The sequence below is a fragment of the Lycorma delicatula genome, chromosome 1 (assembly GCF_047948215.1).
Source record: "Lycorma delicatula isolate Av1 chromosome 1, ASM4794821v1, whole genome shotgun sequence".
NCBI lineage: Eukaryota > Metazoa > Arthropoda > Insecta > Hemiptera > Fulgoridae > Lycorma > Lycorma delicatula.
Genome location: NC_134455.1, coordinates 224,778,361 through 224,797,170, shown reverse-complemented (window position 1 = coordinate 224,797,170; position 18,810 = coordinate 224,778,361). Strand labels below are relative to the sequence as shown.

Genomic DNA, 18,810 nt, shown 5'->3' with positions numbered 1-18,810 from the left:
AAGGGTCTGTCTATTGGCCGAGGCCGCTGTAGGACCCTATCGCAGCCAGTCTTGATGACCCGGCCGAATTGTTCAACCATCAATTTCACCTTTTCCTTGTGCTACATGCGCCATTCCAACCCTTGTAAGGCAGCCGCAGCCTGTGCTGATCCAGACCCCTTAAGTTGTAGCGACCCGAATCCGGAGCTCTTGGACTGCCACCTTAAGCTATCTCATAGGTTATAAACCTATGATCACTCACACTGGCCTCGGGCCAGACAGTCCAACTAGTTGCACTCCTAAGCAGATCACCCATCACCAAGGTGATGTCGATGCAACTTTCCCCCTGTTCGGAAGAGAAAGTCGGCGGTTGTTCTGCCTCGTTAAGGAAGTAGAGGTTCCTGGCTTCAACAAACTGAGCGAGACTAACCAGCACTCTGATGCTCGGGAGACCATCCAGAATCCACCCCAACTTCACCAATATGTCATCGATACTACATCCAAGCTGGAAGTATCCTGACACCGGTACAAAATCAAGCGTACCCCTCTTGTCTCACACGACGGTGAATTGCTCGTCAGGAAATTGGGGCATCCAGCAGACACCCAACGAGACCGAGCCGGCCATGATCGCAGAGAGCAGCTGTTCCCCACGAGAATGAATAACATCAACCCCATGGAAGCCGACCACCTTATCCCCGACCGTGTACAGCTCCTGGACCAAGAGGACCTCGAGGTTGTACACCTCAAGGATCCTCATGGCTTCATTGGTGGCTGCCCGGGAATGGTGCAAGATTAACTGCCCCAGGCGCAGTTAATCCTGCGCCAATATGCGATAATTCATGCGTTAATCGGCGTCAATATGGTGACAACCATTCTCGAAAGCTTCCCCCCAATTCAGGCATCGCCTTACGTTGTATTATGCAAACCCGATCTTCGCTCAGGCTATGTCATGCGACCTGCATTGCTTGCCCCCCGCCCCGGTGTACGGCATCAAAGCCTTTCACCAAGGCATAAGGTGCGCACTTTGCAGGCACGGTCTTTCTAGGGCAATTAACTGCCCGGTGCCCCGCAAGGGCGCAATGACCACACATCTCATCTCCAACTGAGCTCTACAGCAGAGGGAGGTGTGACCAAAGCCTTGACATTTGAAGCACCGGAGTACTTATGTATGGTCAACAACCCTGCAAGAGGCCCACCCAAGGAACAGCCGGCCACCAAGACCTGCCGGATCTTAGGCAAGGTCTCAAGAACCTTGTGGCTGTTTGAGGCTTCCTTCCGCCCCAACTTGGATTTTGGCTGTGTATCGCCTTGAGGATTTCGGACTCCTCTGCCCTAGTTGCCCTTGGTAATTCATATACCAATATTTGAGGACTCTGCTCGGCCAGAAACTGAGCCTTCAGCCTGTTTTTCTGCAGAACATCGGCCTCCAGAAGCCACTTCGCCTGCTGCTCACTTACGACCTCCAGGACCACTCCATGGTCCCTTACACCTTTTCGTGACCCGGGAGAACTGGAACCTTTCTCTCTGCGGATCCAGGACTTTCTTCAGGGTCAGCTCTGTCATCGTAGATGAAGCCCCCGGACCAGGCGTTACTGGGACCACCTTGACGGTGGCCTGCTTAATTTTTTTAGCCGACACCTGAACTGACGGCGGGGTACTAACCTGCTTAGGCTCAGGTGCGGCTGTTACTGCAGCGAAGGAGACAGGCTTTTTCACCTTCTCCTCCGCCCATTTTAAAGAGGTGCTGATCTCGTCAAGGACCCTCCCCGTTTACCGGTTTGAAGTCCCCGACTCCTTCCACCACCTGGTCCACCTTGCCCAATAGTGATCAACCACCGAATCTAGTGCTCAGTTAGCGCCCTGGAGGCCCTCGCATTTCAATGCCAGCTCAGAAACCTTCAAGATACCATCTCTTGTGGTCAGCTTTTTCACTGATGCCACGTCATAGCCCAGTGAGGAGAGCTCCAATCCCACTTCTTCACACATGGCCCCAAAGGGAATACCCTGGACCACGGCTTTAAGCTGCCTTTCCTTAGGGAGCTGGTACATGTGGAAGGCGATGTCCTTTGAGTGCAGAAAGCTCTGCACTTCCCACAAATCACATTCGCTGCTTAATTGCAGCCTTACTGAGAGCCCAGTGCTCTTTGTGACCAAGCACTCGTGAAGTATAGCGGATATGGCTCTTGCCAACGAGGGCCACTCCCTAGGACAGTCCAACATTATGGGCGAGATTTTCTCCTGCTTCATGATCAAAGGTTGTGAAGGGTTTCCCCTGCAACTTCCATGATGGCGGCTGCTGTTTCCGGACTGTCCTTGGTTGTGGTTGGTCTACAGGTGAGCCCTGTAGACAGGTTGAGCCCTCTTCGGGGCTCATGAAGTTAGAAACTCTCCCTAGCCGGAAATTTCCAGGGAGGGCGAACAAGAAGGTGGTGGGCCACCTTCTTATTCTTATTAGTCACCATTAGTCTAAATTTAAAAAAAAATTAAATCTAAATTTTAACACTAGTATTAGATTCATGTATCTATCAGTGAACAACTAAATAGAATTTTAGTAAAAATTATTTACTTAATACTAATCACTACTTAATCTATTAAATAGTTTGAAAGTAATAGAATTACTTTGTCATAAACCTAAAAATAAAATTTACATACTTAACTGATTGTTAGACACTGGTAAAAAAAAAACTTCTTTAAAATACAATACGCCAAAACTTATCCAGTTTGATCAGAAGATCAAATAAAAGATGCAACACTATTGCTTGCTAGACTGGACGTCCTAATGGTATGTTGGTGATGACAGTGGAACTTATTCAGGTACACACACAACACAGAGCACTAGAAAACACATCCTTTCACAACCATTGCTAAGACACTTACTTCAGAACTTGTTTTTCAGCATTTATATTTCTGCATCTCTGTTGATAGAGCAAGATTTTTAGCCATCTAATTCCTGTTTATTAAATGCATTTTTTTTAAACTGTAGTTTTTAATAAATTAATTTTGTAACTAGTTTGCAGGAATACTGGGTTACAATCTCTCTAATACTCACATCTGTAATGAACCAAATATTTTGTTATTCTAGTTTAAATCTTTCTTTTAGTTTTCCGTATGCATTTCCTAAACTGTGTTATTTTCTTTACAAATCAATATTTACATGCCTACCCTTTCAACGGGTTCAGTTTTATTTTAGTTACAGTAGCCAATCTTCTAGACGTACCCACAATAACATTAAAGTTGTGATTTTTTAAATATTTTTTTTTTATCTTGTTAAAAGATAAAGCAACTTCTGCTCATACTTTCTCTGGTTCTTTTCTATTCTTTTGAAATAAGGAGGTTGTTTAACTCATCTTTAATGTTTTTCAATACTTTTCTCTATTTAGTTGATGGTTCTTTTCTAATAAAATCATTAAACCTCAGGGCAGTTTCAAGGTTTAGATTGTAGTTCTAGATGTTAGAAAAATCTTTCTAGTAAAACCATCTCGCAAAGCCATTTAACTCAGATACATCTTAAATAAAATTCATTTCTCTATGACAAGCCTCCAGATCAAGAGATCCAGTTTATTCTATAAATCATTTCAGTTTCATTAATTTTAAGCAGTTATCTTTGTTTAAATTTCATAAATATCAAGCAAATGATATTGAAAGAAGTTAAGAATAGTTACACTATTTTTTTTTTTTTTTTTTAAATTGAACAGCCACAGATTTCGTAGTGAAAAATGAAGATTATAGTTTTACTATATAATTATTTTTAAAAAACCTGCTATATTCATATGATTCGTATTTTTACTAAGTTCTATATTAATAAAATAATTCGTTCTTTAAACATTCAATAATAACTTTTTTTCATATTTTATTAAAGCAAAAATCATATTGCTACATTTTCTAATGTAGATTGCCCATGTTGTATTAGAAACATATAGGCTTTTTACACTGAAGATAGTTTATAAGCTAATTAATTTCAAGATATGAGATCATTTTCTTGTTCAAAATTAGTCATCTTGCCCAATTTTGAGTGAAATGATTTTGTTTTGTTCAGTTACCACTCTGTTTTGTTTACTTTTTAGACATGACTTTGTTAGAGTATATCTGTGTGATGTTTGGATACTTCAGACATGGTCCTAATTCTTGGATAACTATAAGTAACTAAAGCATTAACTGAAATTTGGGATGGTTTTCTGGATGTTAGAAAGTTGGTTTAATGTAACCTGAAATAAAACCTTCATCCCAGTTGTTATTATCTTGTAAAATACTCTGTATGTAGTATTGAAGGCAATATAAAATCTATAATATTATATAAAGAGAAGGGTTTTTTTATTCAGGATAAACAAAAAAAACTATCCAATGTATTACTACTAAATTTTTAACCATGTTTCTTGGCTTAACTGAAAAGGATTTTGGATATATTTCATCAAAGAAAAAAAATATAATGTAATAGTGGAAATTTGGCGGTTGAAGCAACTAACTTTAATGAATTGTGAACTGCGAGTGTCTGTACTGTGTGAGCTGGGTTTGAACTGATTGATTATGAATATCTCGGTTTCTAGATTTTTTGAGTTTCATTAAGTTTCAAGGGTTAAAATTGATTTTTGAATTTTTTTTGAAACGCTGGTTTTTTAATTTCTTGGTAACAAATATAGAAATCAACCTGATTTTTGGCAAGTGTAATTTTCATGTCAATAAACCAATTTCTAGATTTTTGAAATTCAGTCTTGAAAGAGGAGGAATAAAGGTAAAAAGATTTTTGAACAATGATTCTAAATTTTCCCACTCCCAAGTACAGTAAACGAGATATTAGTAGATTTGGGCTTGCAAATACTCTCCAGATAAATATTTAAAAACCATTTTCAGGTTTTTTTAATTCCAATTTTTTTAAAGGGTGCAAAGGTATGTGGCTCAACCACCACAGCCATTGCCACCATTACTGTATGTGTGACTGGCTGCATTTGCCTCCAGTTACTTGACTAATAAACATAAAATAAATGACCGCCACAGGAAACGCAAGTAATCATATAGCACAGGCGAAGCTGCTACAGGAAGCTAGTAAAATAAAAAACAAAACTAAGCATTAAAACTGTGCAAAAAAAAATAAATAGATGTCAATACTTTTTCAATACTTTAAATTTTTATTACCTGTGAAAACAGTTACCAGTAACTTATTTACTAACCCTTGATTTCTTGCCAAATGCAAAAACTTGATTTTTCTTTTAATTAAAATATAAGTGGAACAAAATGCCACCAACAAAAATGCTGTCCAGTTAAGTTAAAAAAAGCCATTCACAAAAAATAAATGTGCAAGAAAACTATAATGATAAAAATTATAAAAGAGATTACAAAAATAAACTACTACTGAACATGAGTTAAGACTCTGAAATGGCAGAATATATTTTCTAATTTTCCAAATAAATTTCTTGAATTTTGTCATGAAAATAGGGGATGAGCCAATATAATGCACAATTTTTATATGAGCAATTTAAAATAAAAAACAGCTATTATTGCTGATGATCATTAATTTAGTAGAATTTAAATGTACTGTTAAACATTCTAAATTCTAAAATTTATATATTGAAAGTAGTAACTATTTCAATTCATACATTTTTCCCAGTACGTTCTTGTTTTCAATTACTCAGCAAATCCATAGATCTTATCTATGGATTTGCCATCTATGGAGTGCTTCAGTTGGTGGATTATGGAATACTTTTCAAATCGCTTAACTAGAAAAAAATTGCATACTACACAATCCTGGCATTCTCACAGAAATATTTCTATCGAGAGGAACACAGTCTGGAAATAATAATTTAACTTCATTTGCCTAGCTGTGTGACTGACCACCTCATCCTGTTGAAACCAAAATGTATGTTTATGGCTTGCTTGTGGTGATTTTTTAAACTGTAATAAGAAATTCATATTTATTGTTATCCTCTACTTTTAATTTTTCATTTGACTTAAGTATAAGATTATTCTTACTTCCAGCTCTTTATTAAAAAAAAAATAATAAAATTGAAACAAAAACAGTAATAAAAATTAAAAATAAAATATATTAAAAAAAAATGTATACTTGGTAATTGCTAAAAAATTCATCAACTTTACAAATTGTTAACAAAATATTTAAATAAGCACTAAAAATATAGTACTTCATAATACTGTTATAAAGATTACAGTATTCAATCTAATTATGTCTTAAGTTATACAAAACAGTAGAAAGTACTAGCAAAAAACTATAGTTCAATAGCCAAACACAAGAAGAATATTGTTTTAACAACTGCCAAGTGCAATATAATTTATGATGGTTTATTTTTTTCTCCTGGCTGAGAAGAACTATTTGTTCCATGGATGTAGCATAAATTTTTCACACTCAAACCACTGTTATTTTATAGTAAAATTGTTTATTTTAATTTTACGTTTTAAAAAAAAACATTAAAAAAACTCAAAGGCTTTCCGCTTTATTAATAACCTTAGATAGAAAATAGAATAAGCTTATAAATACTAACATTCATAAAACCTTACAATCAGTTAGCAGTAAACTGGATTACATTATAACAACTGTTGAAGTTACTTTTGTAAAACTTAAATTCATTATGTTGTGAAATTCATAAAGTCTGTTATCTGAAATTTTATTCAGATAACAATGAACACATTTTTGGAAAGCAGCAGTTTTTAATAATGGACATAGAAAAAGTTCTGCAGCTAACATCATACAATATTGTACTTGCTCATGGTATGGGTATTACTTAAAAATTATGCTTTGAGCGACATTTGCATGTTTCATGCAACATTTTTTTTTTTATAATCTAATTTTTGCTTCTTTCAGGGAGGTTTTGAAAACATGGAGCTTGCTAGATCTCATTACTGTTTGGCATTGAAACTCAGTCCTAATAATATGAGAGCACTGTATGGACTCTTCTTGGTAAGTCTGATTACTGAAAACATGTTGTAAAGTATCAGTAACAATACTTATTATTGGATCTATTTATCAACTAGTTTATCTACTTACAATCTTGTAGAACAAAACAACTTACATACTTCAAGTATTGCCAAAAACTAATGAACTCTGAACACCTCCTATAATGCTAGTTTAATGTGACTAATTTAATATATATTGAGAACTAGTAATATATTGAATAACTACTATGTTGAGTACAGTCAAAACAGTACAGATTATTAAATTTGCTCACTTTAGATATAACTCAAAAAGAATTCATGGGGAACTTTTACTTTTTATTTTCATATTTATTTTTATTATCATTGATTGTTAAGGTCTTTAACTACTAAAACGTACTTCAAAGTTGCTATTATTATTTTTTTTTCTTTTTCCTCTGGACTGGATCCTGCAGTTAAGTATTACACAGCCCAGGAGTGTCCTTCACTTTAACAGGCCTCCACGTCTTGGCCTGTCAGTCGGATCTCACTTTGCACCCACCTCAGACCCCTCAGTGTAGGATCCACTAGGCCCGGCTATGCCATTTCTGAGTCTCCACTCTGGGAGCCGGGACTCGATCTTTATGCCAATGCCTCTAATGGGGACACCCTGAATGGAGCATCCCTGCCAGGACTCAGATTGTTATTATATTATCATCAATGTTATTACTGTTACTATTATTATTCAGTGTCTTTTACATGAAAAGAACTCAATGTAAAATATAACCAAAATCATCACCTTTAGTTTGCAAATTCTAATGCGCTCAGTGAGACTTGTGCCGTTTTCACGTAAGCTTTTTCTCTCAAGATACTTAAACAGTATTCCTTAACCAGATTAGTGGTAGAATTCACTAAAAACACAAGGTATATGTTGTTTTTATGGATGAATGCATGTTTTAAGTTACTTTAAATAGTTTTTGCATGAAGCTTTTTTTTTGAAAATGTGTCTTCCACCCACAGCCATAAATCATCACCGCCTGCAAAGGGTTAATATTATATAAAAAAAAATTGTTCATGATAATTATTTAACGTTAACAATAATCAAATATTAAAAATTATTCCAAAAAGGAACAATTATATTACATTTTTTCTTTAAATTTGTTGGGGTAAATTACTATTAGTTAAAATTGCAAGTTTGCAATATTAATAATATCTGCATCCCATTTTTTTTTTTAATTACACGCTAGATGCATGCTTTCCAATGATTTGAAGTTACTTGGGCAATTCTTTGTCAAGTTCACTCTGCTGATCTCTATGGAGGAGTGGTAGCATCTCGGCCTTTCATCCTGAGGTCCCAGGTTTGAATCCGGTCAGGCATGGCATTTTTCATATCCTACAAAATTCCATTTCTATATTCCATGCACAAGCTTATGTTTTTGCTTATCATCAAGCAAAAAAATACTTCGACATCTTTAAAATGAAAACCTTTTTTATTCACTTGCAACAAACCATCTCCCTAACTCTCTCCCTATCAACTGGTGACAATAAGCTACATACCACATTGATTAGATAGTGGATTCTTTATTACATTCTTACGTGTGTCCCTGTTAAACAATTTTTTAATTTAAAATATTTTTGTATACCTTAAGGTAGTAAAGGTATACAAATAAAATTTATGAAATGATCCAGTTAATAAAAAATTGAAATACACCACCAGTTTTTATGGAAAATGTGCTTTCCTATTTATTTCTATAAAAAATTTTTATTAACATACTTTTTAACAAAAAAAGTTATATAAAACCTTTTGTTGTTATTACAAACTAATATTAAACTATAAAATAAGATGTAATATATAATGTCCCATGAAGACATGCACTATCATTATGGAACAAATTAATTTTAGTTTTTATTATATTTGATTTATTTTGTTTACTTATTATTTAATTTTCCTTTAATTATATTATTTATACAATATTTTTTGTTTTTATGAAAAGATGTCACAAAATATTTTAAAACAAATTACACCATCTTGAAGTGTGTTCTCTGTACTTTATAGTTATACTTATAGAATTAAAAATAAATTAAGGTTGATTGCATTAAGCCAAAGAGAGTACATTGCACAGTGTACATCCCTTCAGCTGCCAACAAGCTATTCACACAATGTTACAAGCTGGGCCACACAGTCCAATTATTAGGGAATAGATTAACTTGCACTCCAGAAAACTCAGTGCGGTTTAGGCTGTGATGGTAGGAGGTATCTCTGTACAATCTTGGATTTCACTAGCTGGTTGATTCTATCTGATTTGTAATAGTTTTTATTTGACTTACAAAATTTATAAGTTCAACTACTGCGTAAACATTAGACCGGACATTTCTTAAAGATACCTGGCCTTTTATTTGAACTGAAATACCACAACACAAACAGTCCTACAAGTAAAACAAGAATTATTTTTAATATAAGTCACTGTAACTATTTTTTACTGTTTATATCAACTTGAATTTACCCTCTTTGTGCCCAGAATTTAAGCTGTGTATTTTTTCTACATTTGTTTCTGCTTTAAATTTACATTTGTTTTTGTAAAATATAAAAACAAAACATTTTTGTTTCCTACATTTGTTTTTGTTAAATTTAAATGTTACTCCCATAAAATAATGTCTACTCCAAAAAAAATGAATTCTTCTTTCAAGCTACATAAAAAAAATTTAGGTTTTTTAACATACAGAAAACAGTTTTCCCAGAAAATATGATAAGTGACTATTCTGATTCAAGTTTTTAAATTTAACAAGCATAGACAGCTTGTTTAAAAGATAATTTTATTAATATTTTTTTTAAATTTCTTCAGATGACATTTTTATTAAAATAAAATTTGTTTGTCAAATTTGTATAATTTTTTCTCAACTTAAACAGCATATCATTCATTATTGAGATTTTAATTTTTCATTAGGTTCTCCTGTACTAGTTGCTACAATGCTAGACCTTTTATGATAATTTAGTTTTTAAACTTTAAATTAGTTATTTTTTTAATAGCTTTTCTATCACAGTTTTAATAATTTCTCTTGCTTATGTTTTTAATGGACTTCAAATGTTGTTATTAATTCTCCAGTTAAATTATTTATAAATTATACAGCAAACTATTAACAAGATTATTAACGATTAACAAAATTAAAAAAATTGCAATTCACTAATTCATAGAAAACTGAAGATAATCTAGAGAGAATTTGCCTTCTGAATAAGACACAAAGTAAATAACTTGAACCTATCCAAAATAAAATGGTTTAAATATCATGGTATGCTGCAAATAAATTTATAGTTAAAGTGATCAAATTTATCATCTACAAGCTGAAATAAATAATATTAAATTTAAATTGTTTATCTGCTAGGTGGTTAACTTCATTTTTCTTATCAGTTCTGATGCCTGGTCATATCCAAGATAAATGACAGAAGTCCAGTGAGCTCAATACTAATAATTCTATTAAACTAGTCTTACACTGAAACACTCCCTTTCATCATTAACAAAAAGAAGAAAAATAGATAATAAAAACTAATTGTAATACTTCTCTGCCAATCAGTCTATTTTCATTTTGTTACTTAAGTTTACATAGTAACCTCTCAGTGGCTTCACTAAGTATATTTCTGTTATATAATATATAATAAATGTTTTACCATCTGCAATTGTTCTATCACTGAAATTAGGTTTATTGTTTTAGTTGTTTAATATTATTACGTTGTTTCATTTCTTGAATTTTATGTTTCAGTCTGCTACAAATATTGCGATGTCACCAAAGTGTACATCTCCTAAGAAAAAAGATGCAAATAAACTAGCTTCATGGGCTTTGAAACAAATAAATGACAGGTAACTCTGTAATAAATTACATTGAAAAATAGTGAATACATACTTACATTGCTTTGAAAAATAGAACATACATCATTAGTATGCAATTTTTATGTATCATATGCTACAGTGTTTGTTTACATTTTCTGCTTTTTTTGGGAGGGGTGCACAATGAAGGTTCGTTATTAGCACCCAAAAGCAATGATTTTACAATATGTAAACTAATTTTTAACACATGAGCAAAGTATAACAATATATAAACTAAACAGAAAAAATTAAATTAACAAACAAACCACACAGTAACACAGGAAAAATAGGAAAAGTTAAATCTAAATATAAAATACTAAAAAAACACACTATAATAAGTATTAGATAATTAAATGTATATGTCTGGCTTTTAAGAAAGAACAAGATATTTGATAATATCCTCAGAATATCTCCGATGGTAGCCCCTAATTTAAATTTTGGACACAACACCACATAGCCCACAGTCCACAAGGATATGGTGTATCATTAATTGGTATTTGCAGCGAACACAAACGGGTGCATTGGCCTGATTCATTAGGTATTTATGTGTAAGATTTGTATACCGTATTCGCAAACATCAAATAATAACCTCCTCTCAGCGGTTTTTCCGGTTGGAAGAACTCCATGCCAACACAGTGTCCTTTGTGTATTGGAGTTTATTATCTACTTTAGCAGTCCAGTCACCTTTCCACCTTCCTCAAAGAGTTTGTTTAACAGAATTAATAAATCTGTAGAAGAATTAATAAAATCTCTGATTTTGTTAATCATACATTGCATATATATTAATTTCTTGAGATACCTTTTTTCAAGGCCGATGCAATACATACCTATGCTTGACATAGCATGGATACAATTATATTTCCAAGTATTTTGTATTAAAAAAAACTACTGTATGTAATATTCTTCCGTCTTAAAAGTTCCTGTTTTAAGTTCCTGTAGTAAATGTGTGATAAACACTAATAACTACAGCCTATATTACAGTACTTTTCTTTGAAGTATAAATGCTTATAAACTGTATTTTTCCAAAATGGAGTATTTTGTAGACTATATCTTAATGTGTAATTGTGTATAAAAATATTTTTCCTACTTGATTGAATATTTTCTCCTCCATAACAGAACACTATTTTTTGGTAAAGCTAGCTTTTACTTAAATATACATTATTTCTTAACTGCTAACTCTTAATATTCTGTAAATAAAGAAATATGTGAAATGATTTACATTTACTAAAAATAAAAATACAGTTTAAAGCCAGGTAAATCAGGTTGGTCTAGTGGTGAACTCGTCTTCACAAATCAATTGATTTTGAAGTTGAGAGTTCTGAGGTTCAAATCCTCATTAAGGCTTTTATATGGATTTGAATATTAGATCATGGATACCAGTATTCTTTGGTGGTTGGGTTTCAATTAACCACACATCTCTGGAATGGTCAACCTGAGATTGTACAAGACTACACTTCATTTACATTTATACATATCATCTTCATTCATCCTCTAAAATAATTCCTTACAGTGGTTCCAGAGGCTAAATAGAAAAAGAAGAGGTAACACTGCATTCAGTATAGGCAAGACCCTTTACAACCTGCGAATTTCCTTTGTGTTCAATGAGTCAGGGAATCTTTCCTGCATAGTCCTAAAAGTTTGTTAGGAAAGTGAGCCATGAACTAGCAATGCTGTTTAATGTACTGTGGAATGTTTTACAGAAACACTTACATATGCGTCCTTATATAGCATTTACAGCAATTGCAGGCTTTGAAGCCTACAAGTCTGCTGTGCATGCATACTGACTTCACAATCAAAATGTTGCAGCATGAAGATAATGACTTTCTTGAACATATATGATATTGTATTTAGTAATGAGTAGTCAACATTTCATCTAGGTGGAAAAGTTAATACAAATAATATTCATATCTGGGTCAAAAAATCCCCATGAACTCTTGCAGTGTAAAAGAGATCCCAAAAATTAAATGTTTTATGCGGAATATACTGACGGCAAGTTTACAGGTCATTCTTTTTCACTGAAACAACCATACCATAAGTTGCTTATTTGTATATGCTATGTATGTGGCTGTTTCCTAAACTGCTAGTTGGACCAGAAAAATTTTTTTTTTTAACAAGATGGGTGCATCTCCTCTTTAGATTATGGGATTGGTTTAATGACGTTTTCCTCAACCACTGGACAATCCGATGATTGAGCTTGTTTGTGATGTTTCCTGCTCAATTGATGGGATTTTTTTTCTTTGGGGTTTTATAATGAATCTTGTGTAAATGCCTCCACTGATACTGATCTACCTAATTTGAGGCACAAGATTGAATCAGCTATTGCTTACACTACTTCAGACGTGCTGGTTAAAGTATGGGATGAACTCTCCTATTGGTTGGATGTGTCCCACATGACAAAAGGAGCTCATATTGAACACTTGTAGAGAAAAGTGTAAAAATTACTCTTTCATTTTGTTTAGGATACATTACTGTAATTCAGAGTTAAGAGACATTAAATAACTTTAAAACCCCAATTTTTTTTTTTTTTAATTAAAATCATTTGTTTAAAGATTAACTGCAATTATTGTGATCTTACAACTTTAAAAAGGGAAATGGATTCTGTTTTGTGAAAACTGATAGGAGGCAATAGGTAGAATGATTGATATAAATCGTAACAGCTGTTGGGTACCAAATATCAAATTCCATGGCAACACTTGTTTATTGAGTAGCCAGTTTTTTTTTCAGTAAATAATACTTTATGTCACATTTGTTCTTATTTAAGTAAAATTTGCATGTAGTTAATATCTTTGTGTGTGTGTACATGTGCGCGCATATGTTTCTCCCCTATTTCTATAAAATTTGTTATAAAAGTTGATTCTGCTATTGCATTTGAATTTTGTATTGAAAGTTGTCAAAGAATCTCCATGCCTAACATAATTGGAAATATTATTGTGGTTGTCAAGAGAGATCACAGAAACACAGTACAGAAACACAGAAAATTAAATCGTGATAACTCACCATTTCACAACACTACATATTTCTAATGCATGGGATTAAAAATCACTCGTGCTTTACATTAATTGTTCATAATAAAATATGGCTAAAGTATGGCCTTTTATTTAAGTTTAAATAAAAAATTGTCAAAAACAGGATGTAAGGTGTGTTTTATACCAAATTTTTTCTGCTAATATTTCCAGTCATTTGTGAATTTTTAATCAATGAAAAAAAAATTTATATAATATAGTACTTTCAGAGATACATCTTCAATTTCTTTATGTAGCACTTAATAAACATTTTTTTCTTATTTAAAATACTCCTATTATTGTTTCTAAGATTGTTGTGGTATAAATAAGAGTAATTTGGAATATTACGATTGCGTTATCAATTTATACAAAATATTCCCTTCACATTCAGTTGGTAAAATTCATTGATGTCTGTAACTCTAATATTTTCAAAATTTTCTGTTTCCTTAAAATTAACTTCAACAATATACGAGGGATATCTCTTAAAGTAAAGACCGCTGAGAAATTTCCTCATTAAGGTTGGTTAACCTGTGTTGTTCATGGCCACGCTAGTAATGTACACACACTGCATTGTTGTCTGTAAGTTGTCGCATTGTAGTATCTTTGATTATGTGTGAGTTATTACATTATAAAATAGGAAAATTGATGTTGCCACCAACTGTGAAATATATAGTCATACGTTTTTTAAACCATCAAAACTGAAATTCTTAAGTAGTTGATTGCTGTGTGTTGTGATAATGTAATAAATGGAAGAAACATCTGAAAATGGTATGAAAGGTATAACAGAATTAACGTGCATGATGAAGAATGTTCAGGGAGGCCCTCAATAATCACCAAGGATTTGTTGAAACAAGTTGATAATGAAATCAGAAAAGATCATTGCTCAATGATTTCTGACCTACTTTTTCCTGATGTTTCAAAAGGTGTTACTGGTTGCATTGTTCATAACCATTTAAACTTCAGAAAGGTGTGTGCACGTTGGGGTCGCACGTCTTAATGGAAAGTCACAAAAAAATCCGAATGGAATCTGCTTTGGAGTTTTTGATGCGCTACACAAAAAAGGTGATAAATTCCTTAATTCAATCGTTACCAATGATGAAACATTGATTTCGTATTACATACCAGAGAGAAAATGGCAGTCAAGTGAATGGCATCTTCCTCGATCACCAACCAGACCAACAAAGGTCAAGCCACAGCCATTTGGATGCAAACTGATGGCCACAGTCTTTTGGGATCGGTTTGGCATACTTCTAATTGATTTCATGCCATGTGGAACAACTGTAAATGCAGAAGCCTACTGCAAAACTCTATGTAAGTTATGGCGCGCCATTCAAAATCGACAATCTGGGCGGCTGACCGACAGCGATGTCCTGCTGCACGATAATGCACGTCCACATGTGCGGGTCTGACATGTGATTTACTGAGAACATTTGGATGGGAATTTACGATCACCCACCATGTAGCCCGGACTTAGCTCCTTCTGATTACCATTTTTTGGGAAATAAAAGAATTTTTAAGTGGTAAGCAATTCGCAGGTTATGATGAACTTAAAAATATTAATCAATGGCTAAATGGATTGGCAGCAGAAGAATACTACGAGGGTATATTGATGCTGGTATATCGCTATGATAAATGTCTTAATTCATGTGGCAATTATATAGAGAAGTAGTATAAGGTATGTAGTTTAAGAGAAATAAAAAATATTTATAAAGTTTTCAGAATAAATTTATTTACAATGAAACTGTCTTTACTGTAGAGATAACCTCTCATTTGTTTTGATGCATAGTAACTACAGTGTTTTGATATTTAATAGATGTGTTACATTTTTCAACACTTTTTATGTAAATGCCTTTGTACAAGGTTAAGCCATGTTTTAATTTATTTCTTTGTCTTTCCAATATAAATGTACTCATACTGATCACATTTTATATTTTATAAGCATTTGTTTTGCATTTATCAACAGTTGTGTTATTCTGTTTTAAATGTTTGATAATGTGGTTAGATAGTTTAAAAGCTATATTGTATTTAGTTAATTAAATAAATAATTAATTCGTTTTAGAGCAGTGAAAATTAAAATATGACAAGTTGAGAAAAAAACGTGTTTGATGTATGAAAGAAAATATGTATGCACATTCATTGTTTTTAGTGTTTTTACATTTTGCAATTACGTCTATAAGATTGGATTACTTATGTGTGTGGTCTGTTTTATGCAGTTTTTTTAAAATTAACTGGATTCATTTTTTTCTTTTGTTTAGATACGAAGAAAAATATGGCAAGGATAATGAGATTACTGCACTTGAAGGCCTCATTAGCTCAATGCAGATAACATCTCTTGCAGTAGCACAGACTAGTTAAACTAATTATTGTTAATGCTTGATTCTTTGTGTTTTATTATTTATTGAATGTCATGTATGGTATCTGGTATTTGTTAATTTTATAGATATATATGTATATCACTTTATTTATTATAAAATTATATTGCATTATTGTAATGTTGTTCAATTATACACCATTTTTTGTAAATTTACTTTTTACCCATAACATTTTATTACTCCCTAAAGTTCTGTTTTAATTTCATTTTTACTTTCTGAAATGTTGATTCCTCCTTCCATCTCATCCATAATTGTTTTCTGCTTTATAACCTAGAACTAATTTTTTTTTCTAAATCAACTATTTATTTTTGCTACATTTTCAAAAAGTAAATAATATGCTAAACAATGTGCTAGTGTTGTTAGGCTTTATATCTCAGGAATGGTTTTCTGCAATCATGTTATTTGTTTGATTGGATCAATGCATTCTTATATAACTTTCTATTCCATGCTTATACAGACACCTTATACACTTTAATTACTTATTATAAACTCTCTATTGTTTTATACACTGTATTCTTGTTTCCTGTTAACTGTTTATTTTTACACTCTACACTTCATTCTATTACCAGATTCACTAACAAGAGTAATATTAATATATGGCCTACAAGCCTTATATTTTTTCTGCCATAACATCTCTTTTTCCAATAAATTTTAAATCTTCATTTTCTACTTTTATCAACTAACCTAATTTTTAACACTGTTCTCTTAAACAATGTTTGCTGCCCATTAAGTTCTCTAAAGATATTTTTTTAAATTTCTTTTTAATTATTACATCTAGCTGTCATATATTTTCTGCAAAAAATGCTTTCCTGGCTTGAACCAGTTATTTATGACATCTTTATCATCCAGCATTATCCATTATCATCAATCAATCCATTGCTATTTAAGTAATAAAATTACCTAAAAAAAACAATTGTACTATTTCTGGTATAGCGTGTTAATATTTAATTCTTTATCATCCTCCTTTCTGTTGTACAATTCATTTGTTATAATCTTTACTTTTAAATTAAATTTCTTCTCTCATCAGCAATTCACACTTTAATTCATTCCTTGATCTGAATTCATACCATTCATCTTATTTGTTTCTAGTTAGTTATAATATCTGCTGATCGTAAAATTTTTATCGTTTGTTCTTGACTGTTACTAAGCTTTCTGATTTTACTTTTAGTTCCTTAATTGCTTCTTCTGCATACAAACTAAAAATTCAGTTGTAAGGTAGGCAAATCCTTGTTTTACTTATTTTTATCATTCAGCCTGCCTTTATTAATTTTTAACTCTCATTTCCTGATTCTTGACATACATATAAAATTAATTTTTTTTTTATTTTAACTTATTTTTTCTTAAAATCTTGACAACAAACTCAAATGGTTTTTCAAAATTTATCTGCAATACAAATAACTTCAATTTTTCAGCCTACCTTCAAAAATTAATCCGATTAAAATTGCTTCTGATACTCTCATAATGAAATCAAATTGGTCTTCACCTAGTAAGCCTTCTATCCATCACTATTCATTTGTAAATCTTTGTCACCAACCAGTGGAAATGGTTTGGGCATTTGCTTAACTAAATCTGTTACTTCCTTACTGCTAGGGAGATAGTTATTACATACAGTATATGTGCCAGAAGTAAGTGTAAAAGTCACAGTCGCAGCTTAAAGAGCAGTATGTAGACAAATTTCTGTATGGGCTATTTGATCCTGCCACCATCATTTCTGTAGATGGTCATGCCACCACTGGCGTGGGAAATGTCCGATCTCTTCCTGAAACAATATTATAACTTAAACTGCAGTGGTTACCCTTAAAATTAGTCTCTTGAAGGCATAGTGGTACCAAGCAGATTAATTAGAAACAGAAACTGCAAGCTTTCCCTATGTAGTTGAAACCAATTAATATTTTATTGAATCATTGGTAACATGAATATTGCTTATCTGTGAGGAATTATTTGGAAGAACGACTATACATGTAGGTTGGCCAATGGGCAGCCGATGAGAAACATCTCAGCGCAGCTGTCATTGCATTCATCAAATATGCATGTAATTTCAGCAGCCTCCTTTGACTCATCAGTTGAAACATGTCGTGCTTTGTTGATCAGCACATAAACATTTTTTTAATTCCCCTTTCTAGTACTTTCAGGTGTCTTCCAAAGCATATGGATGAGTTTCATCATGTTAGCCATATATAATAATGACAGCTCTAATATTGCTGGCTTTCCGTTGTAGCATTCCAGGAATGTTCCAACAACTGATTTGCCAAGATTTAATGGCATTTTTATTTTTTCCAAGGGACCTCTCTGTTAACAGTCATATAGTTAGCAGTGATCACCTACGCTATTAATTGTGGAATATATTTTAATGTTGTCTGCAAACAACTGGTAATCGCTTCCACAATGTCAATAACAAAAATTAAAAATAATATAGGGATTGGAACTCTGTGGGACATCGGAGTAAGCTATTCATTAAGAAATAGCCCCTCCAAAACGTACATTCTATGATCTGTCATGTAAGACAGATTATACAAACAGCACCACTGCTGAAGTCAGTGGAATACAATTTATGCAACAACAAAATAATTGTAAAACATTTTATCAAAAGTATGTTGGAGGTTGAGTTACAACATCAACCTGAATGGTAACGGGTAGAAAACTACAAATACTGGAAGTAGTAGAACGGCCCATCATAAACCCAATATATTTTTTTCTATAAAAATAAATCAATGTTACTTCAAAAAATAATTTTTATTACTT

General features: G+C 32.6%; 1 protein-coding gene across 1 annotated transcript in view; it reads left to right on the top strand.

Moving 5' to 3' along the window:
* The window catches only part of LOC142329245 (ER membrane protein complex subunit 2-like), a 46,948-nt gene extending 30,725 nt beyond the window's left edge, over positions 1-16,223 (top strand). Inside the window, exons 6-8 of the mRNA XM_075373659.1 lie at positions 6,788-6,883; positions 10,591-10,688; positions 15,952-16,223. Of these exons, the coding sequence (XP_075229774.1) occupies positions 6,788-6,883; positions 10,591-10,688; positions 15,952-16,051 (294 nt within the window). The 3' untranslated portion in view covers positions 16,052-16,223. The remainder of the gene's footprint in view (positions 1-6,787; positions 6,884-10,590; positions 10,689-15,951) is intronic.
* Positions 16,224-18,810: the final 2,587 nt, after the last annotated feature.